Source organism: Meleagris gallopavo, chromosome 22 (assembly GCF_905368555.1).
Source record: "Meleagris gallopavo chromosome 22, MGAL_WU_HG_1.1, whole genome shotgun sequence".
NCBI classification, from domain to species: domain Eukaryota; kingdom Metazoa; phylum Chordata; class Aves; order Galliformes; family Phasianidae; genus Meleagris; species Meleagris gallopavo.
Window position 1 is genome coordinate 9846422 of NC_139425.1, and position 15781 is coordinate 9862202.

At 40.8% G+C, this 15781-nt stretch overlaps 1 protein-coding gene across 3 annotated transcripts in view; it reads right to left on the reverse strand.

Annotated features, from left to right (window-relative positions):
- Window positions 1-627: 627 nt before the first annotated feature.
- Window positions 628-15781, reverse strand: part of RTEL1 (regulator of telomere elongation helicase 1) — a 36864-nt gene continuing 21710 nt past the window's right edge. For 2 of the 3 annotated variants that reach the window (XM_085241797.1, XM_019622193.3), the window contains exons 27-36: window positions 14406-14569; window positions 12064-12159; window positions 10422-10632; window positions 9577-9714; window positions 9006-9122; window positions 6994-7236; window positions 6083-6250; window positions 5410-5595; window positions 4795-4898; window positions 628-1564 (exon numbers count right to left, since the gene is read on the reverse strand). In XM_085241797.1, coding sequence (XP_085097923.1) covers window positions 1496-1564; window positions 4795-4898; window positions 5410-5595; window positions 6083-6250; window positions 6994-7236; window positions 9006-9122; window positions 9577-9714; window positions 10422-10632; window positions 12064-12159; window positions 14406-14569 — 1496 coding nt within the window. In that variant the 3' untranslated portion in view covers window positions 628-1495. The remainder of the gene's footprint in view (window positions 1565-4794; window positions 4899-5409; window positions 5596-6082; window positions 6251-6993; window positions 7237-9005; window positions 9123-9576; window positions 9715-10421; window positions 10633-12063; window positions 12160-14405; window positions 14570-15781) is intronic. The other variant, XM_085241799.1, reaches the window with a different exon arrangement.

Genomic DNA, 15781 nt, shown 5'->3' on the forward strand with positions numbered 1-15781 from the left:
CCCTCCAGTGGCACCAGCAGCAAGCTGCAGCTCTCCCACGGGACTTTGCAGAGCACACAGGAGCTGAACCATCACCAAACTGCTTCTCACTGCTTCCAGTTTCACTCGGCTCCAGGGTTTCCTGCTCCTTAAACTGAGAAGCCAGAATGGGGATGATCCAGCTGTGCAGGTTGGGATGTCCCTGGAGGAGAAACCAGATGGCCCCAAAGCTGCAGAGCAACACATCAGTGCTGGGTGCTGTGCTTTGCCAGAAAGCGTTTGGGGTTTTTACTCCCATAATACAACAGCTCTTGTTATACCTGTTAAAAACAAAATCCTTTTAAAGGACAAGAGCTTAACATCAGTGCCTTCTTGACACCATCCTTCCAAATCTTCTCTTCATTTTCACAGCACTTATAAAGAAATCAAATATAGAAATCCTGTGGGTTAACAAAGAATCAAGTAACGAAATTATTAACCTCAAAACCAATCAGCAAATGGAAAGAATGACAAATGAGCAAAAGATCATAAATACTCCAATGTCAAAAATCCCACAGCACAGAGCTCTCCACGTACTCCTATCAGGGCCACTGGCACTCCAGCTCTTGTTTCTGTATCTGGTAAGAAAAAAAAATACAGCCCAACCAATACATAAAAGTGTTTTTATTTATAGTTCAACTAAGAGAAGTAACTGATGACTTAAAACTGATCTTATTTTATTAAGTTAACCCCTTATTTCCACCACTTACTAGAGAGTGGAAGTATTTAGGAGCCTTTTTTTTTTTTTAATCCATTCCACTTTATTTTAAAGATTGAAATTAATTAGATTCTTTTTCTTCTTGGAAGACAACCATCAAATAACACTGACACAACAGGAATGCCAGTGCTAGGCAGAATATAAAGCCTCCTTACAGAAGCACATTTCCAAAAATCCCTGCACTGTGGATGACACTGGGCTCTGGGGTGCACAGCAGGCACTGTGCAGCATCTCTGCTCACTGTCCAACCATTTGATTTTCAGTATCTTCTACTATTGGAGACAACAGCTACTGGTAAACACTAGCAGAACATGAACTGCTCCTCCAAGAACACCGATGGGGTCTGTAGGGCTGTGTCTGGCCTGGGAACACAGCCAGCTCCACTCCAACATAGTGCTGTTGTAGGGTTTTTCCAGGGATGGATATTACCTGGAGGGCCAAGCGATGACAGCCTCTTCCAGGATACGCAATTAGGCCTAAGGCAGTATAAAATTCACAGGATAAAGTAAATAAATTCACCATCTTCATCCTAACAGAGGACAATGGTGCTTTGTCTTCTGCCAGCAGCACACACCTGACCTTTCAGACTCGATTGATTTGCAGAACAAAATGACATTTTGGTGCACAGCACGTTCACCAGCATCAAGGATCAGAGATCTTTAGAAGAACCTTCCTCCTGCTTCCTGTCAGCTCAGGGCCAGAGCACAGGAGCCTATTTCTGCTGACATGAAGCACTTGTCCTTTCTGGCAGTGAGACCATTACCAGAAATAAGCTCGAACCAAGCGCTTCTTCTTCACATCACAGCAGCATTCGGGGCACTTCTTCATCTATAAAAACAAATGAAGAAGACATAGATTATATATCAACTTTCTCTTCCAAGTTTGCAATGGTCTGATATGAAATATAACCAACGCTTTCATTTCATTTCATTGCTCTTAAGATACCGTGCCTACTATTTTTAGACGTGGAGTCACCACGCAATCACTGCTTTAACTGCTAGCAATGCAGAGAGGAAAACAAAAAGGCTGCTCGGTGAAGTAGCAACAGGTTTTAGAGCAGTTGTCTCAGACTCACAGCTACGGCACACCTAGAAGAGTAAGGAACGAGGAAACAGAACATGATTCAAGAACTTGCAAGAACTGTTGTGAAGTACAGAAGTGTTTGCTGGCAAAGTGCTGTAAAGTCACCAAGGAGTTCTGTGAACTTCCTCTGGCACAGACGAGAAGGAAGTGGGCACACCAGGAAATCAGTGGCACATGTGGTCAGGACCAGGATTCCTCTAGAGGTACAGAGTGCATTTATTTCTTCATCCAACCACACACCTTTCCAGGTATCCAGCAGAACATGGTACGTGATGCACTTGTTTCTCAACCCAGATTTCAGCATGCTTCTTGACTTACGTTTGGAAAACCCTTGCCTATAACCTTCCCTTGTATGGAGGTTTGCTGTTGTAACGCAAAGTATGGACTGTAAAGTAGGTTAGGGCACTGTATTTCGATTCTACAAACACAAAATACCCTAAACGGAGGGAGAAGAAACTAATTTTACCTCCCTGTACACACTGCTTTGTCAAATAATCCCCCAAACTTTAAGTGTAACATAATTGTGAAACTAATTCTCCCATAGAACAACCAAAATAGCACAAAGGAGAACAACTTCCAGTTTCTCTGGATTGCCTACAAGAAGAGCATGAATGAACAAGGTATTTAAATACTGAAAAGCAGCAATGGACCTCTGCACAGGAAACTAACACCAAAGGCAGCATACATAAGTGTGCTCCATGCAATGCCTTCCTTCACACATGGGCAGCCTCCCACCTCACCCAGCACTAATCTCTCTAATACTCACACAGCTGCAGGGAATTCTGACTGTTCTTCCAAGAGTTTCAGAAACATTCCAATATTATTCAGACTCTCTCCAGCACGAAGCTGTTTCAGCAACACAACAAATTGGAAAGGACACAATTCGCAAACCTTAAGTCATTGAGTCTTTAACAAGGCTGTTAGTCACTTCCTCAAGTAAGGACAGCATACACTGAGCTGAATTTGAACTGAAGAAATACAGTGTGAGTAACTTGTCCTAGATGAGTCTTCAAATCCAATCTCATCAGTAGCAATAAACCCCTGACACCATCTGATGAGAGCTCAGACAACAGCTTCTGCCATCAGTGGGGGGGGGAACTGCCCACACCATGAACCAGAGCAGGGATTGCAATGGGGTGGAAGCATCAGGTGGTGGTTCCTCTGTGGTTGGTTATAGAGGAACGTGGGATACTTGCAAACAGCTTGTTTGCAAACCTGTGCTCTCCAGCAAGGCATCTTTCCCTCACTTCTATATGAAGAGCAGCAAATCACCTGGAAAAGTCTTCCTGCAGTCCTAAAGCAATACCCAAAACAGCTAAATACCTGACTTTTCAACAACACTGCTGTACTCTGAGAACCATTCATCACTAGAAGGATGTGTCATGAGTCAGAAAGTGACAAGACCATGTAGCTTCATGCTCTATACAAAGACCATAGGACAACGCTCACACTGAACCTTGAGGGGTGCTTGAAGTACAGAACAAACAGCTAACGAGAAGATGCTTCTTACATCCTCTACATAACAGTTCAGAGCAGAAAACAGATCCTTAGAAACAGAGATTTTGATTTAAGTTGCCTACAGAGGAAACAGATGGATCAGGCTATTGGTGTGTGCAGAAAGACCAAGGCTCCAAAGGTGCACTTTGGAAGGACAGGATGCCCACGGTGAGTTTTGAGAGCTTTGTGCTTGTCCCTTTTAAATAAGCAGGACATTAAAATGAACTACTAAGAAACAGATCAAAATGACAACAAAGAAAAGAGACAGTTCTTCACATAACATGTCACCAAGTTGTGGAAATGCCTGCTATAGGACAGGAATGACAGAAGTTCACAGGAATTCCTGTCCTGCAAATGGTTTCAGGTTTGTGAGAACATTATAGCAATGTGCCACATTCACATACTCTCCTCTAGCCATAATTTTTTGGCTGTTGTCAGAGACAGGATGCTGGATTGGATGCACCTTTACTCTGACTCAGTATGTCTGCTATTATACTCCTATGATTTACTCATGTTCATTTCCAGCCTAAAAGATGTGCAATCACTAAAGGGTGATTAAAAAAAAAAAAGCTGAAGCTGAGTAAGTTCTGAGATCTATGAACTACCAAAATGCACATCAATGAGGACTGACAAGAAAACCAGACCTCAGAATCACAAAATTCCCCAAGATGAATACCTCAGTACAGTGGTACTAATTGCTTAATATACCACAGCTCTTCACAGTGGGGTGAATTCTTAAGCTGACATAACCATAATTACAAGCTATGCCTTACTGGCAAAAGGAACGTGTTCTTCCCCAGGCGTGTACAAAATAGATTTTTATGGGCTGAGACAATGCAACAATCTCCCTTTTTTCTAAGAATGGGGTCATAAATGCTTCCCTAACCAACAAACTCCCCAGGAGTCTCATTCTATTCAACAGACAGCTCGAGTCATGAGCAGCATGGATTATAAACGCATGCTAGCAATTCTTGGATTGACTCTTTATTACCATAGAATGACTTGGGCTGGAAGGGACCCTTAAAGGCCATCTGATCCAAGCCTTTGCAGTGAGCAGGACACCCACAGCTCCATCAGTGCTCAGAGCCCCCCAGTCTGACCTGAGTGCCTGCAGGGATGGGGGCACCCACCTCATCTCTGGGCAGCCTGTGCTACTGCTTCACTGCTCTTACCATAAAGAGCTTTTTCCTTTTATCCAATCTAAATCTCCTCTCTTTTAGTTTGAAATAATTTCCCCTTGTTAGAGTAGAAAGCATTTGAAGGAAGCTGAGAAGAGTTCTGCCTTCAGTCACACTGCAGAACATGGAAAATGAAGATAACAGAGGAAACATTCAAGTGATAAACTTGAATATGAGCGTTTGGATTTTCTCTCTATCAACAGAAGAATTTGATTTCCAGGGCTGTTCACACAGTTCTCCTGAAAAGCACAGAAATCCCTATCAGTTTTAGGAAAGAGTGAAACTAATAAACAAGGTAACCTTTAAGAACTGCTCCCAACATGTTTTGCAGCAAGTGAAGATGCACAGTGGGCATTTTAAGGGTACATCATCCTCAGATTTGCAGTTAGGACATTGGTATCTTCCTAGAGTGCAGAGGGGGAGAGAGGAAGAGAGAGAAAGGAAATTACTAAATTCCATTGACCACCTGTGAAGTTCTCATGCATACACACTTCCACCACTGCAGTCTAGAAACCAGTGATCATAGAGTTTTATGAAATTCTTTTATCTAAATGCAACACAGGGCCTTGTTGTCTTACTTTTCATATGACCTCAACTAGATTTCTTGGTGCTTCAAATTCCCATTTAAAATGAGAATTTACATCCCTGCTTTACAAGGAAGCTGTTGAGAAAAATTTAAGCTCCCTGGAAACTATTACATCACTGTGATAAAGATAATAAAGTACTTGGATGGAGAACAGATGCAGGTAGCAGTACAAATTCTACTCTGCAATCCCTACTACACATTATTGCACCTGTGCAAATACAGGCTGGAAACAACCATATTTTAACAGAGCATCAGCATAATTCTCAGTTCTAGATTTGTTTACTCCTGCAAATAACAGAACCACATCTAAAAAGCTCATCTATACCTACCAAACTCTGGATCCAACTCTAGTGGTAAGCTAGGCACAACTCCAGGAGCTGTGGGTGCTCTCACATTACTCATTTCTTTAGATACTTCAGTCTTTGGCAATTCAAGTTTGCATTTCTGGCTGAGGCACGAGGAGGAAGTCTCTCCTTCATTTTTTTCTGGAACCTCACTCTTAGGAACATCTCCATCTGACCATGAGACCATGAAAACAATAGCACATGTTACAGTAAAATGCAAAACACAATTCTCATTATACAAGAACAAAAGAATTTGAATAACTTCCTTGAAACCTGAAGTTTCTGGTACTTAACACACAACGTTATTACTGAAAGAGGCTCTTTATGCTGAAATAACTCCTACTACTTTACTACAGTAAACTATTCTTAGAGGATCCTGATTCAGTCTTTACCCTCCAATGTGCAAAAAAAATTCCGCCTTCAGTCATAACCCATTTCAGTTTAAAAGATGGCCCTATAACGGATTTTCTCCTTGTTTCCTCATGCTTCCCCACCTCCCACAGCCTATGCTTGTTTTGCTGTTTTTTTGTTTGTTTTAAAACATGCCTTGGACATGGCCAATTGCTTTGATCTTTCTTTACATACCACAGCCAAAGCTGTCACTGCTTATCTTACCACCAAACAGGAGCCTAAGCTTCAGAGAAACATTCCTCCTCACCTTGTTTAGGGCAGTTTTCTCTTTTAGTGAACCACCTCTCCAGAGTCGCAGCACTTTTTTCCTTCTGCATCTGCTGTTTCTGTTCATCACCACCAACTGTTCCAGTCAGATCTTTACACACCTGTCTGAACTGCTCTTTGTGATGCGGGCGCACAAACATGGTAAACCCTGCCAAAAGAAAATGCAGTGAAATGCATAGGGAAACAAATGGCTGACTATGAAAGAGTGGTTATTCTGGAGGGAAGTAATTCTTTGGAAGATGAGCAAAATCATCCATAGTCCTCAGAGTATCTTCAGGCTCGTGAAGCACAGTCTTTTTGTTGTATTTAATAATCACCAAGTTTTCCTTGCAAGACGACAGATGAGTATTTAATACCAAAAACAATCTCAGCTTATTTGGCTCCAAGTAAGAACTAAGAACTTACCACTGCTAGAGCTAGCCATGAGACCTGCAATAGTCAGGAGAGCAACATTCAGCAAGTGCAATAGTCAGCATTGTCTTGTCTAAGAACAACTACTTGTAACATAATTGAGGAAGGAAAAAAAGTAATGAACTCAGTTGACTGAAACCAGCTTGACTGAAGGTTCATACTGGAATTACTGATGTGTTACTTAACTTTTTTTTTCATGAAGAGTTTCCAACTGAACAGAGGTAACCTTTCAACCTCAGACATTTTTTTGCTCTCTGAATAGCGTTCACTTACTACAGCATTCCTGCTACTCCATTTATTTGGTTTGCCAGAATAGAAGATGGAAGAGGGGATGTTTACCAATGCTCCATGCAGAGGAGAATTTGTAAACTAACTACTGAGCAGGGAAAGGTTATTCTTCACACGGGATCACAGCACCTACATATTACTTTCAACAGATTAAAAAAGGCTTTAAAACAAAACAAAACAAAACACCCTTACTTTGTAGGAGATGAAAGTCTTCTGGCCTCTCCGTGGTGAGGGCTGCTACCACTGGTATCATAGCATCGTAGTCATCCGTCCTCTTGTAAGCCAGCAGTGCCTCATGGAAGCGGCTGTAAGCGCTTTCCTTCAAAGCCTTTTTCACATCACTGAGGTAGGTCATCCTGAGGGCCTGGTGGTGATCTCTCCTTGGGCCTGATGCATTTTTTGTGTCCTTACTCACAGCTTGACTGGCGTTATCCCCTGAGAGGCAAAGAACACAGATGAGCAGTCCTTTGTGTTCATTTCTCCTCATTCAGAGAGGGGTTCCTAAACTACTTCCAACCACTGCTGCTTGCAGTCAGACGTGACTTTGGTGCTCCTGGCAACTCCAACTGAGCAAATTCATTTTTGGGAACCTCGTTAGCATCTCTGGGAGTTTAAAACCTCTGAAATGGAGCAATGTGTGAAATGGTGAATGAGAAATAGGTAACACAGAAGAGGCTGTGCACGGAGGTCAGCAGCAAATCAGGTTTCATGCTATCCTTTAAAGGAGCACAAGCATTATAAGTTGATGGCTTACCCAACTACACTGGCCTGATACACAAGCAAGTAACCTGATAGCAATTTTAAAGATGATATTTCTTTTTCTAATACTAGAAGGAGAAGAGGTGTCCTTTTTCACCCCCAATAGGAAAGCCAAAAGTCAAAAGAGCTTAACCCACCCAAAATAACAAAATAGATAGTGCAATGAGACAGCAGCAGAGAAGACAGGTGTAGCTAAGCCCATCTTGCTAAACTCTGGACTTCTCTTCAAAATGTCAGTTTGTTTCTGGCAGGTTTTAGAAGAAAACTGTATGTTTTGCATATTAGAGGTATGTAAATGCAGGTAAAACACATAATAAGCTGATTTAAATTAACCAACCACATATTTTGGTATTTAAATCTTTATCCTTCACAGCATATAATGAACTTTTAAAAGATGGACTTATTTCAACTTCTGGAAAGGGGAAAAATATGGGTGTGAGTTTTCTCTTTGGTAGCTTCTCACAGGAGCAGACCTACCCAGGGAGTGAGTCACAGAAATACTGCATACATTTATTCCTGTTATTTTCTTACTTGCTTTTAGCAGAAACAATCTGCTGTGCAGATCAATCTCACAGATCTCGGGGAAAAAAAATAAATTACCAAAGATTATTTCATGCCAGAGTTCTTAAAATTCAAAATAAAGCCAGGAAACTCAACAAAAGAAGTAACGTGGCCTCACAAATGAAAAGCTTTCAAAGCCTTCCAGGAATCATTGGCTTTCTATTTTACTTTTTGTTTTTAAAAAGAAAGGATTAGTCTGACAATTCTTTACTCTCTTAAGAGAGACATCTAAGCTGCCCAACTGATTTCCTTGTAAGAAATACAGAAAATTCCCAGCTGTTCTCAGGAAGATCAGTAATCACAACAGAACTGAGCCTTTGACTGCAAGGGTAAATATTGGACAGTAAGAGATTAGAAGGATACAGGTAGAGATTATGTGTAATTGTGAGAATATATTTACTGGCCTCTGTTTCTGCAGAAAACAGACTGCCCACGCTAGGATTGTATGCAATCCTCATAACAAAACAGGAAATGCATTTTGCTTTATACCTAAATTCAGACTGACCTCATCTAAAATTACATTCCCCAAACATCTCCTGTTCACAATCCCTGGGCAAACAGGACATGCAGCAGTCTTGTCAACTCACCCTCTCCCTCACTGAGACACACAGATCAACATCTAGTGCAAACTTCTGTCTTTAGTTGGTTCCTTTCATATCCACCTTGATACGTTACTGACTTGTGTTTGTGCTGTACGAGCCTTGCTGAAAACTCTCAGTACCCTCACTCCTACCAACAGACAGTGAGCTGGTGCTGGCCCACTGTGCTAGGTGAATACAGGAAACACTGGTTCCCATTGGGAGAATTTACAAAGACAAAATCAAATATAACATGCAATACATGCAATACCTTAGGACTCTGATTTTACTTAACACAAAGCATACCTGCACTGGTCTGTCCTGCTGTCAAGTGAAATCCCCCCTGGTTCAAGTGGAGCCCAGGATTCAGCTGAACGCATGAGTTCTCTGAGAAGGTTGTTTTCTGCCGACTCTCTTTTTCTTCTGTTAAAGCAAACCAGGTTGTTAGCAGTGAAGGAAGAATGAAAATAGAATGATGTATTGCAAACTTTGTCACCCCATGAATCAACACCCTGCTCCTTTAGCATCTTACTGCTCCAGGATTTCAAAGACTGTTCACAAAACAGCTGTTCACAATTCTGGTGGCACTTTGGGGTAGCAAAGCAGCCAGAGGAATGCACACAAAGTTTTGAAATCCACCTGATTAGGTTTGAGATACAAACATCAGTAAAATGTCCTTTTGAAAAAAGATGGCACCATTACCACCAATGCAGTAGCCAAAGTGCAGGCATCTGTGCATGCTTGTGGCATGGCAGGCAGGAGGATCGTGCAATGCAGAGACGGAGCTGCATTCTGATTCATCAAATTTGCTTTTCACCCTTGCATTTTTACACACTTCATCTCACTCTATGATCAGACAAGCTCCAAAGTTCCTCACCTCTTTTCTTTGCCAGTCCCTCTCTCTCTTCCAGCAGGAGGCTGTGCTCAGGTTTGTATCCACAGCCCACCCCAGTCAGATTGCAACATGCTTCATCAAATTGTTTTTTATGGTGAGGTCGAACAAACTGGTAAAATTCTTTCATTAGAGGAAGGGAAGAAGAATAAATTAATAGAACAAGAAAAAAAAAAAATCAGTTCACAACATGGTAAAAAATGCCACAGAAATTTATGATGGTAGGATGGATTAGTGCAGTTAAATAACTTAAAGCCTGAATGATGTTCTTTAGTATTTACGTAAGTACACTTAGGAACAACACTGAGTGAAGTTATAGAGCAATCTTCCAGCAAAGCTGTAGGTATTAACTGTAATTTTTCCACTGTAAACAGGAAGCAATTTACACATCATCTCATTTCACTGTAAAATGCCTACGGACCAAAACCCAAACCTCACTGCAAGTCAAATGAACCTCAGACTTCATGTGTCTGCAGCTTTAGAAAACTACACGTTGCCTATTACCTCAGTGTGGCAATCTAATGTTCTCTTATTTGTAGAGTAAGCAAGGCAAATTGGGAAAGAGATTGTGGCTATTAGTCCCAAGTGCTCACATTCCCACTCCTTAGCCTTACTCCTTACATACAGCCTTACTCACGTTGTAAATTGCATAACTATGCTTTTTTTAATTTTATTTTTGGCAGATGAAAGAAGTGACAGAAAAATCTGCCCCTTTGCTCATGTGTACAAAAAATGATCAGTGACTTTTCAGATTCTCCTGTCCTCGTGAAACAGAGCCTGTCTAAAACACAAAGTCACGTCATATAAATTTAGCAGGGAACTCTTCATACCTCGCAGCAAGATATGCTTTTTTTCATCCTCTGTAAAAAGGGAACTCATTTGAGATAACATAGTATTGAAGTCAGCTGTGGTCCTGTAGCGCTGAAGAGCCTCAGAGAAGAGATTATAGTTCTGCTGGCTTAGGGTCTTCTTCACTGTTGCAATGTATAAGGCAGCTCGGGCCTTCTTTGGCTCAGTTGGGTCTGCTATCTTGCTGGCCAGCTGAGAAGACAAGAAGGTTTTTCAGTAGACAGGTTGAGGAGAGGAACTATTCTCATATGTATTCAGATGAGATTAACGTTTACCATTCTGCAGCATTCTTCAAACATTTGAGACTTTCAGGAGGCAGAAGGTATCTTTAACAGAAAGTCATAATGACTGTGTGCCTTGGACTGCACACAGAACAATGCAATGCTTTCACAAAATGTGTGACTCTTGTAATAAATGTAGCAACACAAGAAAAGCAAATATCCACGTTCAAAGAATGGAAGGTGCTCATGTATTTCAGTTCCTCTAATGCACAGAAAACCTAGACTACTCTCTAGTTTTGGGAAACATTTGTCCTCTGTGATGACAAGCAGTAGGAACTTGAAAAAGACTCAAAATGAACCCTCCTTTATGAAAGTGCAGATCACAGTGTTCTTACTCAGTTTCAACGTAACTATGACCCTTGTCACGCATTTTCAAGTCATAGGGCAATCTTCTGAGGCGTAAGTATACTATTAATTTCCCCAGATGATTATCATATCTATTCCTAAAACATTATTCCTAGTACCTGTATCTGCTCTCTTATGAAAGAAAAGCAATGACATTCATCTTCTCTGCTGACAAAACTGACTGCTTCAGAGGAGCACTTCCTAGAGAAGGTAGCCAAGTTTCATTTCACAATTCTATTCTTAGGATAAGGCTTATTAACAGAAATGAGACTAGCTGCAACTTTCAGGGCCAGGCTGATTCATCATAATAACAAACTGTAAACACAACCTTCTGCAATTAACCTGTTCCCTTCTTCACACCTTGGATACCAGCACATCAGGATCTGTGACTACTCTATTAGTTCTGGATGCCAAGTGACTGGCAGACATTACTCAGTTAGATAGCATCTTCAACAACTACTGCCAGCCACAATCACTTGGGATCCCCATGAATTCATCATGGCTCTCAGGCAACAGGCTGCATTAGGATTTGTACCGTGCTTTCCTCCATTCTCTTAGGAGACAACACAACAAAAACGCACAGCTGCTAACATGATGCACATCAATGCACGACAGGTGAGGTCACAATGTGATCACTTACCCAAACCAAGCTGGTCAGTTATGTTATTTGAGGCTCTACTACCAATATAAAAAGAACAAACCCATCCACCACGCTGGGTGAATAACGAGAGCTATGCTTGCACTGTAGTTACAGTCAAAGAACAAAGCAACTGAACCTTTGTGCTTGACTGGCCTTGTGATGTCTAAATTCAAGAAAGAGCACGTCAGAAACAGATTTCAGATGTGCACTCATGAATATTTATAATTTAGAAAAAACTAAATTTGTTTTGGCATCAACATCAGTCCGTATCAGTCATCTGTCTGCCTGGAAATTTTCAATTCAAATGACAGCATTCTACATATCAAAAGGATGGCAGAGACACAAGAAAACACGTACTGGATTGCTGACCAGCTTTATTTTCTTCCTTCCTCCTTTTTGCTCATCTGTTAGCCTCTTCTCATACTGAAGGGAAAGTGTTGACAGACGTTGTGCCTACAAAGATTAAATTAAAAATAAACCAAAAGCTCTCCAAAATGCTTTTCAAATTATAATCTACTCAATTCAGCCATTTTCCAGTAGTAAATCTTGTTAATCCAGCTTGTGACACCGCTCAGAGTGAAACAAAGCAACGTAAATTACTGCAAAGGAAACTATGGCACTTACCTCCTTCTGGAAAGTAATGATCTACTGCACATTTCAAAAGGACAGAACCAAGCAGAGGAAATCAGAGAGAAGATTCCTGATGAAGCAAAGCTAGGCTTACAGCTAACTGTTTCAGGGTAGGCCTGGGAGGGTACATAGGTGTGGAACTGATGTCTCACACACCCCCTCACTTTCATGCCTGGAAGTACTTCTCACTGAAGAAACTGTCACGACTTCTCTTGGGATACTGAGAAGCCCAAGCAATCTCATAGGGAACATCAGGTCAGAAGGGAGGAGACAGTATTAGAAACTCCTGTGGTTCAACAGGTTCTCTTGTGTTCCCCATTTCCAGTAACAAAGAGTTGCACTTGTACAACTGTGAGTGGGAACGCCGGCATACACAAAGCTCCAAAAGCTAAGTGCATGGGCATAAGCAACAGGTGTGCAATTGCTTAACAGCAGTCTCCAACACTAGCAGAAGTCAGTATCAACCACATTGCAAGCATTCATCTGAGCAACAGATGAAGCAGTGGGATATTGCCCACTGATTTCTACACACCTGTTGAGAAAGCAGGTACTTCAAGTGATTTATTTCTTTGCTCTTGCCCAATAAAGAATTTCTTAGTGAGTATGTGACTATCAGTCCATCTACAGAACAGCATAGTTTATTTCTGAGAAGAACCAGTGAACAACTGTACTCCACTACTCCACTGTGGCTTCTAAATGTTCAGATCATAAAGCTCCAGAGACAAACTAAATTAATCACACAAAGCAATAAAAAACAAACAAAACTCCAGGCCAGTAGATTTGCCAGCTGCTGATAGTTAGAAATAGAGCCTTCAATGTACTCATAACACTAGAAGAAGAGTGAATTCCAGACATATCTGATCAATAAAAGTGCCCATTTAAATATATTCTACTTGAGCATCATGTAACAGAATTACAAAAAAAGTATTTCTCACAAGGAAAAAAAAAAACCTCAAGTCATTCTTTCACTGGACTGAGATACTATTTCTTGTTTTTTGATTTTTTATTTTTTTTTTTTAAAGATTTGTTTCCTTAGAGAGAAATTTTCCACCCAATAAAATCGTTTCAGAATGAGAGCAGCTTAATTTCAACATAGGGTGCAAGGGTACTGTGCAACTTTGATAAAAGATAGAATAATACAGCTCCCATGGTGGATGGTGAATAAAGCTATGAAAGCACACAGACCATACTATCAGTCAGTAAAGAGAGCTCGACACTCAACTTGTGCAGTGCTTCTGGAGGAGCCAGAGTTCATGCTACATCTCAGCACCACACTGCCAATTTTGGTGCAGCACAGGATGACCACAGTCTTCTGCAAGCCACAAGCAAATGGTAACACTGTACAGGAAGATGGACACGAGCTGACTCACTGTCAAGTCATCCAGACCATCAGCTTACTTGACTTAAGGAAAACCTGAGCTGGATCAAAAGCAGTGCAGCTGTGTAACAGGATGCTTTTCTCAGGGTGACAAAGCCCCAGGAAATGTACTGGGCTTTCCAAAGAATGAGTTCAGATGTCCATACCATGCCATGACTAAGGTGCCCATGAGTGATGGAGCTCATTTCTCATCAGCTACACACAAGCAAAACATTGTTTCTTCAAGCTTGTACATTTCATCTGTCACAAATCCATTTCCATTTATATCTTTTAAATACTCTTTTTTAAATACTCCTTGGATACCCCTTACACACTCACATGTTCCCTTAGGCATATTCCTCTAAAAAACTGCTTAGGAAAGTTGTTCTAGATGTTTCCTGGAGTCTAGTCATCAGTCAAACCTCACTTTTTTTTTTTTTTAAAAAAGAGCTCTTTGCTCTCCAGACTGCAGTTAGCTTCCAGAACCTACATTGTCAGCAGTTATGAAGAACAGTCCAAGTATGCACCCACTGGTTATCTAACTGAATGTGGCAAGGAATCTCTTCGTTAAACTTCACTATGAGAATCTGCAGATTCTAGTGCAATTAGTTTTTCCTCAAAAGGGTTGAACTGGTGCTACAAAATCAAGGCTAAACTCATTTTGCTTTAGAGCCTACAATATTTACTTATTTTGCTGCTGCATCATCATTACCTTTTCCTCCCCTGGCAAACCATCATCTTCCTCCACCTCTTTGCTGTTCTTCTCATTGCGCTCCAACGCATCCAAAAGCCCAATACATTGTCTTCTAGGTGAGATCATCTCTTGCTCATATTCTGTGCAGAGGCTGGATGCTCCACCTCCATTTAGTGGCATTACTGCATAATGCAGATAACAAATTAACATTTTTGTGCTTTCTCTTGCATTTTCTTTGACTTAGCAATGCCTCAAAATCTTACTTAGCAATCCACAGAGATAGACAACAAAGACCTGTTGTTTGATCTCCTCTTCCACTTCTCTTACTCTTCAAAATCCACGTGCAATTGTTTTTAAATATAAGAATATGGATCTGTCAGTGGTGTTAAATTTGTGTTTGCTACTTCAAAAAGGCTCTCTTCAAAATACATTTTCTCTACCTTGTAAAATGAGTTACATAGAAATGTTTACTAAGAAAAGTAATTGTTTTGAGAATCTAAACATCTTTAGCTACAAATCAAATTGCATAAGTAATAAGAAGCTGGTAGCCAAAGTTAGGATTACAAGTGTAGCTTGCTGTTACAGCTAAGAAGTGCCATCAAAAGCTTACACTGAAAGAGTTACATAATTAAGCTTTTTCCCCTCTACCTTCACTTCAGTCATGTATTCCAACCCATCCTTCAGGATGGATCCACCATTCACGTGGATGAAAAGTGAACAGCTGAATAAGCTCATCTGAATTGCTCTGCAGCTGCACAATAGATGGATTCAACATAACTGCAAAGATGGAAATTGAGGGAGAAAAAGGAGGTGGCCAAGCCAACCTCTTTATAAATGACAACCTGCAGTCAGACTGGCTTAGACTCAAAGTGAAGTGTCATTCTCAGACTCAGTCTCACACTTACTCATAACTTCTTCGGAATCAGTTTATAAACACACTTTATTTTGCAGTTCAGAAATGAAGCAAAGCAGGCTGGAACGTTCTGAAATAAGCTATTTCTCACATCAGAGATTCTTATTTTACATTAGCTAGCCACAAATTTTAAAATACTGTTTTCTTTGAAGGCCAACACCTTCTTTGTTTTCTTACCCAGATCACTACATAGGACTAAGGAACTTCATCCAACTAAAGGGGACTTTCAACTAATGGCAGAAGGACATATGAAAGCCAGTGCTAGTCACAACAGAGTTCCAGTTTTTAATTTTTGAACAATGATATTCCACTAATTTCCCAGCAAGAGACATTCTCATGCCACACCTTTGTTCAGTAGTTGCACTTGGTACTCGATTTCCTAGCACCAAGCTATGTCCTTTCTGATCAAACTTTGACATTGTTCTTCGAGCCCTTTGCATTTTCCCTCCTATCCCAGTTTCTAAGCCCTTACTCTGTCTTT